The 14,933-nt window shown below is 37.8% G+C and overlaps 1 protein-coding gene across 8 annotated transcripts in view; it reads right to left on the bottom strand.

The window, feature by feature from the left end:
- Positions 1-14,933, bottom strand: part of arvcfb (ARVCF delta catenin family member b) — a 257,916-nt gene that overhangs the window by 135,389 nt on the left and 107,594 nt on the right. For 2 of the 8 annotated variants that reach the window (XM_052031918.1, XM_052031917.1), the window contains one exon: positions 13,432-13,681. The exons of 3 other annotated variants lie outside the window; for them this stretch is intronic. In XM_052031918.1, the coding sequence (XP_051887878.1) occupies positions 13,432-13,641 (210 nt within the window). In that variant the 5' untranslated portion in view covers positions 13,642-13,681. Of the gene's footprint in view, positions 1-13,431; positions 13,682-14,933 lie in introns of those variants that run through there. 3 more of the 8 variants (XM_052031919.1, XM_052031921.1, XM_052031920.1) reach the window with 3 other exon arrangements.

Here is a 14,933-nt window from a genome sequence, read left to right on the forward strand (position 1 = left end):
TGTGAAGGAGGACCTTGGACCATACGTCCACAGATTCTTAAAGGACTGGTCAACAAGGGAGTTAAAATATCTTTTATTAGCCGAGGCACAGTTGACAGAGCAGGGAGTTTCTACTAGAATAGAACACCTCACGAGTCGCAGCTTAACTACTGCAAACCATTCTGGTCAACGCATTAGAAGATGGATGTGATTGCATTGAAGAGGATGTAGGTGAGATTTATGAAGATGTTGCCAAGACCAAAAAAATGCATCTCATTGGAAAGACTGGATAAGTTAAAGCTATTATTTTGGGAGGATGAAGGAATATTTAATTGAGGTGTATAAAATAATGAGGTGCTTACATCATGTAAATAGAATGGTATCATTTTCCTTTACAGGGGTGTCAAAACCCAGGGGACATATAGATTTCGTAGTCCCCCCCCACCTCCCTCAAAAGGAGTAAGCATCTGGAACTCACTGCTTTAAAAGGGTTGAAGAGTCAGAAACCCTCATCATATTTACATTAGTTTGGATCGGTACTTTAAGAGCAGTGACCTGCAGGGCTGTGTGTCAAATGCTGGACAGAATGGGCTGAAGGGCCTCCTGCATCATCTATTTTCTCTGATATGATTCTACATTTGTAGTTCATAAATCTGGATGAAAAAAATTTTACACACGTACTTTAGAATAGGATGGTCAAAAATTCAAATCCATTCAATGGGAATTTTGCATTCATCCACACACATAATTTATATTGTGTTGTTTGTACCTACATGCCTGTGATGCTGCAGCAAGTTCTTCATTGTACCTGTACCTCACCGTACTTGTGCACATGACAATAAACTAGATTTGACATGTTTCACTTTTAAAGGCAAGCATCCTAGCTATGAGAATAACAGTTCAGTTTATAAAGGAATTTAACTTGGCTCAGGTGATGCAAAACAAGCTTTGTTTTAAACTGCAAGCAGCACCGCACATCATCTTTTAGAACATAAAACGCACAAGAGCTTCATAATGTTGCATTCCATGTGCCAGTGCCAAGATTTTGCTCTCCAGTTCAATTTCTTCCAATTTGAGAATGCTGTTGCCAACTTCTTAATCACTTGGCATACCACATTAGCACACCAATTTACACTATTGGGCTGCTAAGCATCTGAACTTAAAGTGCAGTTTCTCAAATGCCAAAGTTGCCCCAAAACTGCTGTTCCCTCAAACTGTTATACATAAATGTTATGCTTTGAAGTAATCACCCATTCTTTTATTTACTGCTGATTAGTAGTTGAATCTGAGATACTAAAACAGAGCAGAACTTTGATTTTTTTTTTAAGAGCAACAATTTAAAATCAAAGGACTGAAGTTTCAGTTTGGACGTCCAACTGTGTTGGAACATGAAGGAATAAAAATGCAGCCATCAAATAATGGCCAGATTTATTACAGAAGTAAATAACCAAATCAGATTGCCTTCTCCAAGAAAAATCATGAATTGAACTGACTCGTACATCTTCTTAAAGGCTTTATCCCAGGTGTTTTAATAACCTCCCAATAAACACAATAAATGAACTGAAGTATGGGTGTATTACCCACTCGTAGAATTCTACTCAAGCTGTTGCCTTCAACATTTAACAGGGTCAGACACCATTAGTTTCAAGTTAATATCTGCTCTTCCAAGTGGTTATAGATGGCTAATATCACTTAGTTTCTCCATTTCTCATGTCCAATTGCTGATAATCCCAGTCAGTTTGCACCAATTTTCTTCAAATACTATGCCCTCAATGCCCAAACTCACCATCTTAACAGTGCAATGGTCAAACCTTCATCCTTTAAATCTCTCTTCTGTGATTTATGGGGCTTGAAAACAACTCAAGTCTATGAGCACTCAGTAATTTACTTCTGGAATAAATTTGATCACCAGTGCACTCGATGGCTCCACTTTCACTCCTTCAGATACTGACATAGTGCTGGGCGTCCAAATTGAAACTTCAATCCTTGCATTTTTAGTTCCATCTCTTCAAAACTAAATAGTTTTGCTCATCAACAATTCTTGAATACCAAAGTCCTTCAAATATTTGATTCCTGTCAGTGACCTGGTTCTCATGTTTTCAAACACCCATGAACATATGCTCATTACCCAATGGGGGCATTATCTTTCCTCTGCTTCAGCCCCAGACTTCCCACATATTCAAATTTTCCCTTTACCCCTACTTCACCAGTAGCACTGCAGACAATACTCTTCTTGAATTCCTCTCATTACATTCAGATACACTGCCCTGCACCCCCTTCTCCCTAAACCAGGGCATCCTTCACTTTTGGAATTCAAAGTCAAAAGGTCTGAAACAGTGACAGAAGCAAAATCATTCCTTACCAGCATTTTCCAAGTGTAAAAGTCTACCCACAGAGCAACTAAACTATACTCCTGGATCTCATTCGCCATGAAACATTTCAACACTGGTGGCACTTTAACATGGCAGCCCATTTCTATAAATTCTTCAACTTTGGGCAAATCCACTGTTACACAATGAACAAATTTTCCAGTATCCTACTGATCGTGGCATGTTTATTTCAACAAAGTACAACTAGTACCCTACATACAAGTTTCAGCAAGCTCAGGTTTTTAAAATGCTTGCCATCCCTTCCTCAAAGATAAATAGCTTAAATTGGCTGAAGTTTTCTTGATCCACACACTGAATTAAAAGTGTTAAAGAACCACTTCAAAAACAGGCTAGAACACGTTTCATATCAATTACTTTATCGGGGGAATACAGCAGACCTGTCAACTTCGACAAGCTACTGCAGAATAACACAGTTCTAACATTTGGCAGTTACCAATTATGGTAGCAATGAGGGTCCTCACATCCACAGCTATGCCAATTATTCAGAGACTGGAGATCAAATTCATTCAGTGTTTGTTTAAAAGCTCAGGAATGTTTCAGGATAAAATATGGCCAGTATTGGAATGAAGCATTATCCTAACCATTTCCACATCAATAACAGTGTTGGGCATCAAGCCAAGGTAATTTATTGTAAAAGCACTATGATGTGACAACTAGTACAGGGATTTTTAAATGTTACCCAAATTCTAAAGTTGCCCATTGCTAATTTTGCCCCTTTTAAGTGAGAGAACTTTTGTTAAAACATGATCTGGTGTCAGATGCAACCCATTTATTACTTTGCAATGTGCCTGAGCTTTGTCTGGTTTTTGAGGAAGAAACTAGTAATGAACTCTGCAAACACATACAGAAGCTGCTTTGCATGTGCTTAAAGAGCACGTAATTCTGCTGACAGCAAATCACTCGCACGCAAAAGTGCATAAATATTGGATTATGTTGAGTGTCACTAAAATGCCTGTGATGCCTGCTGTGGTACCAACTCATTTTTACTTAGCCTTGAAGGAAAAGTTTCTAGGCTCCAATGGGCTCCATTACACATCTTCAACCCTTACATTTATTGTACAGGGTGACATACGAGGTATAGCTGCCTACTGAGAGCCAGATACAGATATAGCTATAAAGATACTATCAGCTTTCTGAAGACAAGCATTCAAGGTGGGTGCTGAGGGAGCATCTCCACAAAATTTCATATTATTGGACTTGTCCAATAATAAAGACCGAGCTGCAATGTACTGGAATTTTTTTTTAATAACAGCCCAAATTTTCATGTCAGTGAGCAAAATTTCAAATCAGTTTGTTAAAAGAAACTGAAGAATTTCATCAAGATCAGGAGTTTGAAGGGATCCCAAGCTCTTCAAATCTTGCAGCATAATCAGAATGAATTTATCTGCAATAAACTGTTTTATGTGAGTATTATTGCCACGATATGCCAACCTCCATCATTGGGGTCAGCATCCAGTCCACATAGGGAGCCAGACCAGCAAGTTACAGAACCCAAATTAAATGGAGATTTAGCTTGCATTCACACTGTCATATTCAAATCACAGCCAAACGTTATTGCAAAACAAATTCTTGGGAAGGGAAGCAATAGGTTGAGGGAATGGAAGCAAATGAAATGCGAGAAAATAATCCAGTCAAAAGCACTGGGTACATGAGCAAAGCCAATTTTTCCACTTTTTTTCAACAATACACTGGATGATAAAATTACCACTTACAGTCAAAGGAAACAACAAATGATGTGTGGAACTTCGAGGAATATCAATAAATCTCTACCAAAAGTAGTGACAGTGGTAGTTCACCTCATACTTGAATCCAGGGGAAAGCTGATATGAGAAAACAACAAAAGCTATGCAGCATTGCAATGTATAATTTTATTGGAAAGTAATTTACTTCCCATCAGTAAAATCCTGGCTAATGTTCCACAGCACACAACCTATTCTGATATTCCATTGTGGCAGTGAAGGACCACAGCAGTACAAGGGCTGTGCATATTTAGAATTAAACCAAGCCCATCACTGAATGGATGCAACTTATCTCAGGGCACTATTAAACATTTCAACAAAACTGTCACACTAACGGGCTGTCTGTGGGATTCAGCTGTTGGAGAAATGTCTGCTACATTTGCTGAGAGAGAAATTACTGCATTTAAAATTTCTGAAACGTGATGAAGTGCAAGATGTTTTTCTTTCTGAAAAAATCTTAAATTTTGCAATGAAAATTTATTTTGACACAAAGCTGATTTAACTTAATTACAATACCTTCAGCAATAAGTTTCAGTTATTTCCCTTAGCATTCAATCCCAGTGCCATTTATAATTATGAAAGTTTCAAAATAGGCAAAAACTGACTGGCATTGTCTAGAAGAAAAAATATTGACTGCCAGTTGGTAATTTTACCAAAAGAAAGGTTAAGCTGCAAGAAGCCACACTGTGTAACTGTAAAATGCTAAATTACTGATAGAGAATAGTTAAATTTAAATCTTGGTGCTCACAGGCCAGAGTGCAATGCTCTATTTACCTAAGCAGGACTGAATAGTGCCATGAAGCACATGCCAAGACAATTCTCTCCCTTGTCCAGCAGTTGCTGACATACACAGGTGGCTCAATTGATTAAACCAAAGCCAAAATTCCAGCATGAAAACAGGTGCTTGCCAAAACAGGTTTAGCTTCCAAAAATGCCACCATAGCTGAAGTCTGGAAACGTTTAGCAAGCTCAACTCAAGAATATTGTGTGCAGACTGACTATACTCACATCTTGGTTAAAGCTAAATTCTTAAGCCTATGATTTGAAACGCTGTAAGCAGCATGAACTGTTAAAGTGATAATTCAAAACTATGCTGCAAAATATAGTTTACAAGGCCAGAATCTAGCCTTACCTAAGTTCTGACAATTATGTTGTGAACTTACAGAAATAGCAATGCACGTCTGCAAGGCAAAATATTCCCAAAATAGTGGAATTCCAACACTCACTAGATCACATTTATTGCAATAGAGGGGAATACAGACCAGTATAAACCCCATCACAACTATGGCCACACAAAAGGAGCCATTAACCTGCCAGCCTACTGAAATATTATCACTGCGGGAAAAAAACCCAATATGCAGATTTATCACTGCAACAAGATGAGGCATTGCTGTAATATTCGCACTCCCACATGACCAATAAAATCAAAAACTAACAGACTAACAGTCAGTAGCTGGGCTCACAACTCAATTACTACTATGGGGGAGTGAAATACCAGGAGGTTGCAAACAGCTGAAAAGCACTACTGCCTTCAAGATCCAAAACACCCCCACTTCAAATCAGGGTCGTTGTTTTGTCATGAGAAATGGTTACCCCGAACGCCAAAAACCATCACACAATCACTCCCACTCTTCTGTCAGTGAATTTCTCAGAAAAGCAATTGCAAGATCCAAATGCACATGGCTCATCTGCAGAAATGGAGGTGTTAAAACAAAAACTGCAGCACTTCTTTATTCAAATGACTCATGTTGGAATGCAAGATCAGATACCAGCATTTCACCAAAGATGATATTAACCACTTAATCCTTAATAGTGAAGAGTCAATAGCCAACAAAATAACAAGGTACCGTTATGGATAAACAAAATCCTTTCACATAAACACACACAAATCCTCAAACACCAAAAAAAGCACGAGTTCCAACCTGGCTCACTTTAATCTTTGCCATACTTTGAAGTGTGTGTCGCCACTTCACCAGGCAACATCTGCAATTTTGGATTCTGGTGTTTCTTTCAAAGGCAGAATTATATCACAAGTTCAATAAGTAAATTACAATTGCTGTTCCGAGGCAAAAGAAAAATATAGCACTACCTTAGATATCAACTTTAAGTCGAAGGCGGCAAAGTATTTAATTTTGATACTCAAAGAAAAATTCACTATGGATTCTTACATTTTCCAATAATGCACTTTGTACAGCAAAATGTAAAATTTTATCAACTTTAATTACAATATTACACTAGTGTAATGAATCACGGCAGTTCATGACACCATGAATAAATATTATACTCAAGAAAACACTTGTTTCGATTTGTGTCCATTGCATAAACTTGCTCAGCAGCTCATTTCCATGAACTGATTAGATGACAAGGACTACCTTGAGCTGATACAACTTAAAAATCAATCTTCTCATTCCCCACAAAATCACATTCAAGGTCGCAATATCCAATACAAATAGGTTATCCCTGGCTCTGGCAGCAGTGTTCAAGAAATAATTATTTGATTCATTGAATGGGATGCAGAGCCGCTGGAAGGCACAACAGGTCATATAGCAGGCTGCATATAAAGTGACAATGATTTTTGCATTAACACCTCCTCCCAGTTTTATAAAGCTGCCTCACAGGATAAACTCTTGGGAGCTGCAGGTTGTGCTTTGACCCTTCCACAAAATGAATATGGTCAGAGCATCAGCTAAGTATCAATAGCAAGATTTTCATTAAGCTGAGAAATATTCATAAACCCCCATGACAGGCATTAATTCAAGGTCAAAACTACAAGTTCAACTTACCACATCCCTCCTCATAATTTTACATTCATAAAAAGAATCAAGTCTTTTCCCCTCCTGCACAACATCCATGCTAAATTTATGAGGAATTCTGCTCAACTTAAGGCTGCCCTCTTGATTAAAAGATACTTCCCAATTTTAAGTTCCATTTCATCACCCAAGGTCATCAAAAAGTCGAGTAAAACTTTCCTAGTCAGGTGCTGAATCCTGAAATTCAAAGATCCTGATTGCTTTGCGGTGATGGTGGAGGGGGCGAGAAAGAAGTAAAAGTAAATTTGAAGGAAATGTGTCACCAAATACTTTGAAATTTTCAGCCCATGAAAATTCTTTCAATTCATCTGCTCTAAAAGTGACTGTCTTTTTGAAGTGCAATATGATTTGCCACTAAAAGTACAAACTGAGAACTATTGTTACCATTCTAATCAGAGGCTTGTGCAAAAGGTTTTCTTATTTGTTTCCAAGGATCTCTTTGGGATCTCTCTCAAATTATTTATAGTGCTAGCTGTATCTTTCAGATTTGGCTTATCTATGGGAATAGAAGATACCAGGGTTTTTTTGGGAAAAGGTTGACAATGACATATGCATTTTTGAATAGATTTCAATATTCTGTGAACTCTGCACAACAGAAACTTGTAGAATTTAACATGTTGAAGATATCCTTAAAAATTATACCCCACACACCACTTAAGACTTCAGATCTGCCTCATTTGCTCGATCATCTGTAAAGCCTTTGCTAAGGCACAGCCATAAATAAATACTTCATTGTTTCTCCTCATTCTGATTTGCAGAAAAAGTTGTGTGCAAACAATCTTAGGTAGAAACTGGTCTAGAATCAGTGCTAATCCAATGTAAGCAAGGAGTGAAAATGGTAAAGGCATGGAATGCACTCGGGATTTGGGACTTCCACATCCATCATAAGAGTGGTTTAGTAGCACTGCAAAGTCCTATCTGACTAAGTCTGCAGCAGGTAATGAGGAAAGCTTTACAATCAAGCCAGTAGATCAACCTTGGTTCAAAAAGAGAGTGCGCAGAAGGGCTTGCAGGGAGCAGCAACAGCATTACAAAAAAGTACCAGACTAATTAAGCTGCAAAACAACCCTGCTTTTGTGTGAAACAGCAAAAACAGATTGGATCAAAGCTCTGCTGTCCTGCGTGAAAGTTGGTGAACAAAACTTGAAGACAAAGCTCTAAGAATAGACCCGTCCTCAATGATGGCACGGCCCAGCGTGGGCAGTGAGAGAAAAAATCCTTCTTTTCGTGGTTTGAATTTAACATTGTTTTTTTTAATTACTTCAACTGATATCAGTTTTAACATGCATTTCCTTAAACCACAGAAAATTAACAAATTATGATGTCTCAAGTCCACAGCTGGCTAACACTGTCAGGGCCATTTCAGACGCAGTACACACACACAAACACTGCTGTCTGGACTATGTCACTGGACTCAAGGGTGCCAAGAGGTCAGCAAGATTGGCCTTCCATCTTCCATATCCGGCCCTGATAAATGTGGATGTTCACAGAGCACTGCCCGCAATTGTAAGCAGAGGATCTAGTCCTGCCTGATCTGGTCTGTTACTTGCCAAATTTTACATACATACAAATGTCAGTTGTTGCAATTTTCATGATAATTATGCCCATGGGGAAGAGCAGGGCCAAATGGATTGGGTTTGACAGCTTTGTAAATCTTTTCTATAGGTCACCAAACCACATCAAAAACAATTCCATTGGTCCTTGTACCTCCAAGGGGGTTAGTAATATAGGGTTCTGAGCACTTGACAATTTTGTTCAGCAAGCAACTAACAAACCTTTCAAATTACAGAATGAGGTTTGATTCATCACTCTCAAAAGCAGAAAGCTTCCAGCAAAAAGGATTGAACTTCAAGCTTTAGGTCAACAAGATTCTAACGAGTAGGGATGCTTAAGCTTATTATTCTTATAGAATACTGCATGGAGTAGAGGGCAAGGGTGGAGAGTGGAAGGAACAAAGCAAATTTAGGTCACAAAGAAAATGCAAGCTCATAATGCAAGGAGAGTGCATCAGGAACGTGTAGGAGGATGGAGTGAAGTGGTAGTGGTGACAGTGATGGGTGGCAGAGAGTGGGCAGCAATGAAGGAAAGAGCTCAAGCAGGGATAAAAACACCACTGCAGCCTCAAGTGTGGAATTGAAAAGGGAACTTGAAGAGCTTGGTGGGTGGCAGCATCAGGAGGCAAAAAGGAGAAAAAGAGAACTCCTGAAAAATAACCATATCAATAACTTACTTAAGGGTAGATCAAGGTGTCACCCAAATTGTACTTTGCAAGATTCAAGAAATAAAATGATCAGTTTAACCATTTTGATTGTGCCAACAAAAGAAACAAAGTTGTCAAGGCTCTCATAGTACATGAAAACTTCCCACACCTAACAAATATCCTGAGGTCTGTTCTATCAATTCAATCAAAAATCATGCAAAATTTGAAAGACCATGCATACTTTTCTTTTAATCACTGTTCAAGTGGAATTAAGTAACTTTTTCATGTACAACTTTCATCAAATATAAAATATTGCGGTGTTAAGCTTTCAGGGAGAAAAGTGGTTAACACGCTTGAAAAGTGGAGAGGGACAACACCACACAAATATCTCAGGTATACACAATAAAATTCTTCAAACCATCTTCCACATAAACCCTAACCATCTTCCCTAGCCCCTAAATTCTCTTCCCCAAAATACACAATGTCAATTCTGCGCTGTTAACAATGTATACTGACAAGATGAAACTTCACTACAAGATAACACACTAATACATCATTGAGCTGATAATATTAAACTTGGCCAACGTTCAATTTTTTTCTCAAATCATTCCAAGGGTTATGCCCGTTAGCCTTTCCATATAGAGATCACAGTCAAACAAACTCGTTGTACATTAGTCTTATATGTACCACACTCATTTAAACTCTCGCCCAACTCTAAATGCAAATTAATACTAACATCCCTGACTAACATTCTTTCAGTCTACTCCGACACTCAAATGCTTCTTTTCCAAAATGTAAAGCTCGAGATCATGTTAAATATACATGTATTTTGAGTGGAGTAAATCTGCAAAGCTAGGCTGTACTACTTAAAAGATTAGTGGGGTGTAATTCTCAGCCAGTTCCAACACCCAGATATTCCAGGTTATTATGCACATTGATACATTGTGCAATTTTAACAATGAAGCACTTCTACTTTCCTCCTGGCTTATAAATCACTAAGCAGCCTTGTCAAACCCAACGGATGAAACAATGCTGAACAGCAGAGATACTCTGGACAATGTAAAAACTCAGAAGGATGCAAATTATCCTAATGACATCAAGATATACATAACAATAATCACTGCATAAGCTTGTTCTTTGGATATTGAGTTCAACTGCACAGTTATATTAGACACCAATGTGACAACAGCAATTTAAATCATGCTTTTAATGCAATGAAACACCAAGGTGTTTCACAGGAGTGTAATCATTCAGAAACTGACACAGGAAATATTTAACAGGAGTCAATACTATTTTCATTTAATGAACCATATTATTTTCTCACATTGAACAAAAATGTTTTCATTTGAAAATAAGCCACAAGCTGCATTTAAAACTTCAGCCATAAGGAACTAATACAAGATATCAAATACATGAAACGAAAATCAACAATAATTCAGGCAGCGTTTGTGCAAGGAAGTTTTCTCGCTGAAACTAAATTCCTTTCAATAGGCAAGTTCATTTTCAGTACAAAGTTGGTGAAAATAATTGTATAATTATAAAACTTAGAGTGCAAATATTTCATTCAATTCCTTATTTTAACAATAAGAAGTGAATTAATCTCATTAGTAAAAGCGTCAAAACACATACTGCTTTTGTTTTGTCACTTGGCTCTTCTTGATTCATCATTCTTAGAAATGTGTAGTGCAATGTTAAAAAATATTTTCATTTTTGGTCATCTTCACTACCGCTCAGGATTAAATTAATCAAAGCAAAGCAGAAAGTAATGACTTTCCACTCTGCTAGATGTCAGGGTAGGTAGCAGCAGAGCTTTCGCTTGGGCTGATTTGCATTCTGCTGCAAAAGTGAACCCCCAGCTGATAAGGCTTCTGACATTCTTATTATGTACATGACGCAAAATTGTTTTTCTTCAAAAAAGCAAGTATGCTAACTACAAACCAGTTGTCCAGAATGACACACACGAAACACAGAAGGGAGGTGGCCATATTGTTCGCCACATGGACAGGCGGTTGTTAATTTAATTTATTCAGTTATTGGGCCTGCAGGGGTTGTAAAATGAGAGGATGAGATTAATTATGCTGGGAGGAAACTCATATGCAGCCTAAGTGCCATTCTTGTACGATAAATTCTGTGGTCCAGATTTTGCAGTAATCATGACTAAACTATCAATGATCACCATTACACCATGAAACCAACACATTTCTGGATTACAAAGTTAAATGTTGAAATGTTAAATGTTGGTGATTTCCACAACCCTCAGAGGGTACACTGCTTTGAATCCTTCCACAGCACTATTGTCTGAAATCAATTAATTAAAAGTATCTAGAAGCTGGCCTTGCTGCAAAATATGTGATTACATTTTATACTTTGTTGCAAAGTGTCCAAGTTAAATTTTAATGATATTTTAAGTCTAAGAAAACCACTGACTGCTTAGCAAAATTTCTGACCCTAAAAATAGTCCTTGTCCAGATAACTTCATTTCAAAATGGATTTTTTTTAAACTTGTACTTTAACCTTACGTTCTAATCTTCACTTAAAAAACTTTGTAAAATGCTTAAAACATCAGCTAAAACTTACACTTATTTCATTTGTTAACTAAAATTTCTTGAAATCTTCATTGGCTTCTCATTCAACTGTTTCTGCATGCCAGAAATCTCTGAAACTGATTCCCGACAGCAACTGTCATTGCAAAAAGGAAAGTCCCTGCGATAGAGAACACAAGTCCTTTGTTTTAACTCATCCAAACATATCAGCAGCTTCCTAGTTGACTGAAATTCCAGGCCTAGCGAAAAAAAGTGCAACTGGTCCTCAAGCTTGCCCTCTCTCAAGGGAATTGTGCACAAATTAACATAGTGGCACAGCAAATTGCAGCTTCAGTATGTTGTGCTAGTTCAGTAGATTTGGCCAATCTTCATATGAATAATAAACTTTCTCCTCTTCAATGCAATAAACAACAAAGCCAGTTCTATTCCAATTCAATGTTTTGTGCTTCATCAGTCAGGAATGGTGCTGAGTAATGTTTAGGATCTTCAGACCTAAAGCACATCCTTTGTTCAATCGTTCAAGCCCTTTCACCATTCTATTAGGTCAAATCTGAATTGCGCGTTTCTCCATCCATCCACCTTGATTCCACAATCTTTAATGCCCTTGACTAATAAAAGAAATGACTCCATTGGGAGCAGGAACACCTTGCATTTTGTCCACCCACACAGTCAGCAATAAGCATTCTCCACTGAGGAACGAAGCCTCTCTCACTGTCACAGCTGCAAATGCAGTGGAGGTCAAAATTTCTTTTCAGAACATCTGTCTTTATTGTCCAACTGATAAGCATCAATTTGGGAATCATTTTTTGAGCTTAAAATGCATGCATTAACTATTTATCGTATGAGGATGAAAATTATACCTTTGTTTCCAATTCAGAATTATTTATATTGAAGTGTAATTAAAAAGGCATTAAAAAAACTTGAGAATTTGGAGAATGTAAAATGAAGATTAGGAGCCACTTTCTTATATCCTCCCACATCCCAAAACTGCGCTGGTAGGTTAACTGGCTACTGTAACTGACCCTTTTGTAGGTTAATGTCAAAAAGGATACAAAGGGAGTTGATGGGATGTGAACGAGAGAACAAGCCGCACAGAGAGGGGGAAATGGGAGAAATGAGATTAGTCCCTGGAAACTGGCATGAATCTCATGGGCTCCAATTGTGTTATAAGATACTGCGTCAGATTTTGAAGAACAGCATTAAACTTTGTGAACAAGGTGAAATTACTCAGATCTTCAACCTAAATTCACCAACTCTGGTTCTCAATGTGTCCAATTAGAGGATTCTTTAAATATAATCAAAGCCAACCTTAAATTTTAGCTCAAAAACATTTTTTTTTGCACTAGAATAAAAGGCTGCTTTTCAAATCATTTCTTACTGCACAACTAAATTCCAGTGGAGGGATTTTCATCACAAACATTACCCACTCAGATGTGCCAGGACGTAGAACCTTGCTTCAAGTTGTTGCTATAATATAAATTGTACAATATTACCCCAATAATATTTTCACAAGAACAATCAGTCTCTGATAAAGAGCCAATAAATACACTGCTACAGTCAAGTAATATCACACTTCACAGACCTCAATATTTGACTTGGAATTCCCATTATCAGAAACGGTCTTCAGTTCCAACAGTGGGTGCCAATTAGATGTGTATTCACATGTATAACCCAGTTACATTATTTTTAGTACAAGACAACCATTTCTGTTTCCAGTCTCCATATATAGTAAAACAATTTTTGTCCAGTCAAGATTAAAGGTGAATTTACCTGTAACACTAGCTGCTGCCACGCAAAGGACTCACTGTTGCCAATGTTGGATATACTTGATCTGTCTGAGGGAATATTGACACGCTCAAGTTGCATGGATACATTACGACGCTCTTCCTCAAGTGCTCTGGTCAACTTCTCAAATCGTGCCTCCTGTTCTTTAACCGAAGCTAGAATGCTAGCAGCAGATCTTACATCATAATCATCCATGATCGTCCTGAGGTTCTTGCCTGGTGGCTAATCAGGCAACCTTTGGGTTAAGGGTTAGAGGTTAGTAGTTCTGTGAAGTTATACAATTATAAGAAGGGAATGATCATTCATGGTTAATAAAGAAAAATACACAAAGTTAAGTTGAATAATTTCAAAAGTTAAAGACCTAGAATCACCTGCTACAGTTGCAAGGAAGAATTGCCTGAAGTAGTATCAGCAAGCTGCAGAGAAAACCAAAGGAAGGAAAGAGAAAAAGGTTACAGTATAGAAGTAGTTAAGTACCAGGTTAATAATTAGAGAAATGCAACTTCTATGCAAGTGCCAAGGCAAGAAGCAACTAAAAATAATCGAAGGACAGACATGGGATAAAAAAAAAGGAGACACTTATGAAATTTTACAAAGGAAGCAAAGCCAGCTGAGCTTGAACTATTCAACATTTACAACAAAGTCTAAATTAAGCTTTTTCGAAAGTAGCTTTTCACCCCAGTGTATTCTGGAAGTATCTGACAATGGACAGGCACTAAGCGACAACATTACATGGAAATTACACAAAAACGCATCATTGCAAACCAGAATAAACTACCTGCCACGTGGGCAGAATTTGAAAACTTGCGTCTGTTTTAATCCCACCTCTGAATTAGCATCTGCCTACCCTACCCCATCTGTCAATCAATTCCACAGCAATGTCTTCCAAAGAATTTCAACATTGTGTGCAAAAGGTTCATCATCTTTTGGCCTAACACCTTACATTTCCATGTTTCTCAAATCACTGCACATTAGTTTGCGTCCACTTTCCCAAATAACTCAAATTCAAAATGTATTGCATGACTGTAACCTCTCTATATTCAGGCAACAACTCAGCAAATGTGAACTGCTCATTCTATTGCCCAAGTACCCCTCCTATAACATGTCCAGAGTGACCAATACAGCTTAAAAGATATTCTACACTTGTTATGAAAGAACTCAGTATTCCAATATTTACTTTTAGTGGCCAACATAGATGTAGTTTTGCTTTCAATTTTTTTATTTGACCCTGAACCCAAATTAAAGTAATCCAAAAGCAAAGTATTCCTGGTGCTGAAGTCTGGAAACCAAACAATACGAAAAATTACTCAGGACACCAGGCAGTATCTGTGGAGAGGAAACAGGGTTAATGTTTCAGGTTGATGGTCTTTCATGGGAACTTGAAGGATCTTGCTTTCTCTCTGCCCCATCCCTTGTAGCTTGAAACCTGTCTTTTGCTTTTCTCCCAGCTCTGAAGGAGTCATCAGCCTGAAACATCAACTATTTTC

Source organism: Pristis pectinata, chromosome 17 (genome assembly GCF_009764475.1).
Source record: "Pristis pectinata isolate sPriPec2 chromosome 17, sPriPec2.1.pri, whole genome shotgun sequence".
Taxonomy (NCBI): Eukaryota; Metazoa; Chordata; class Chondrichthyes; order Rhinopristiformes; family Pristidae; genus Pristis; species Pristis pectinata.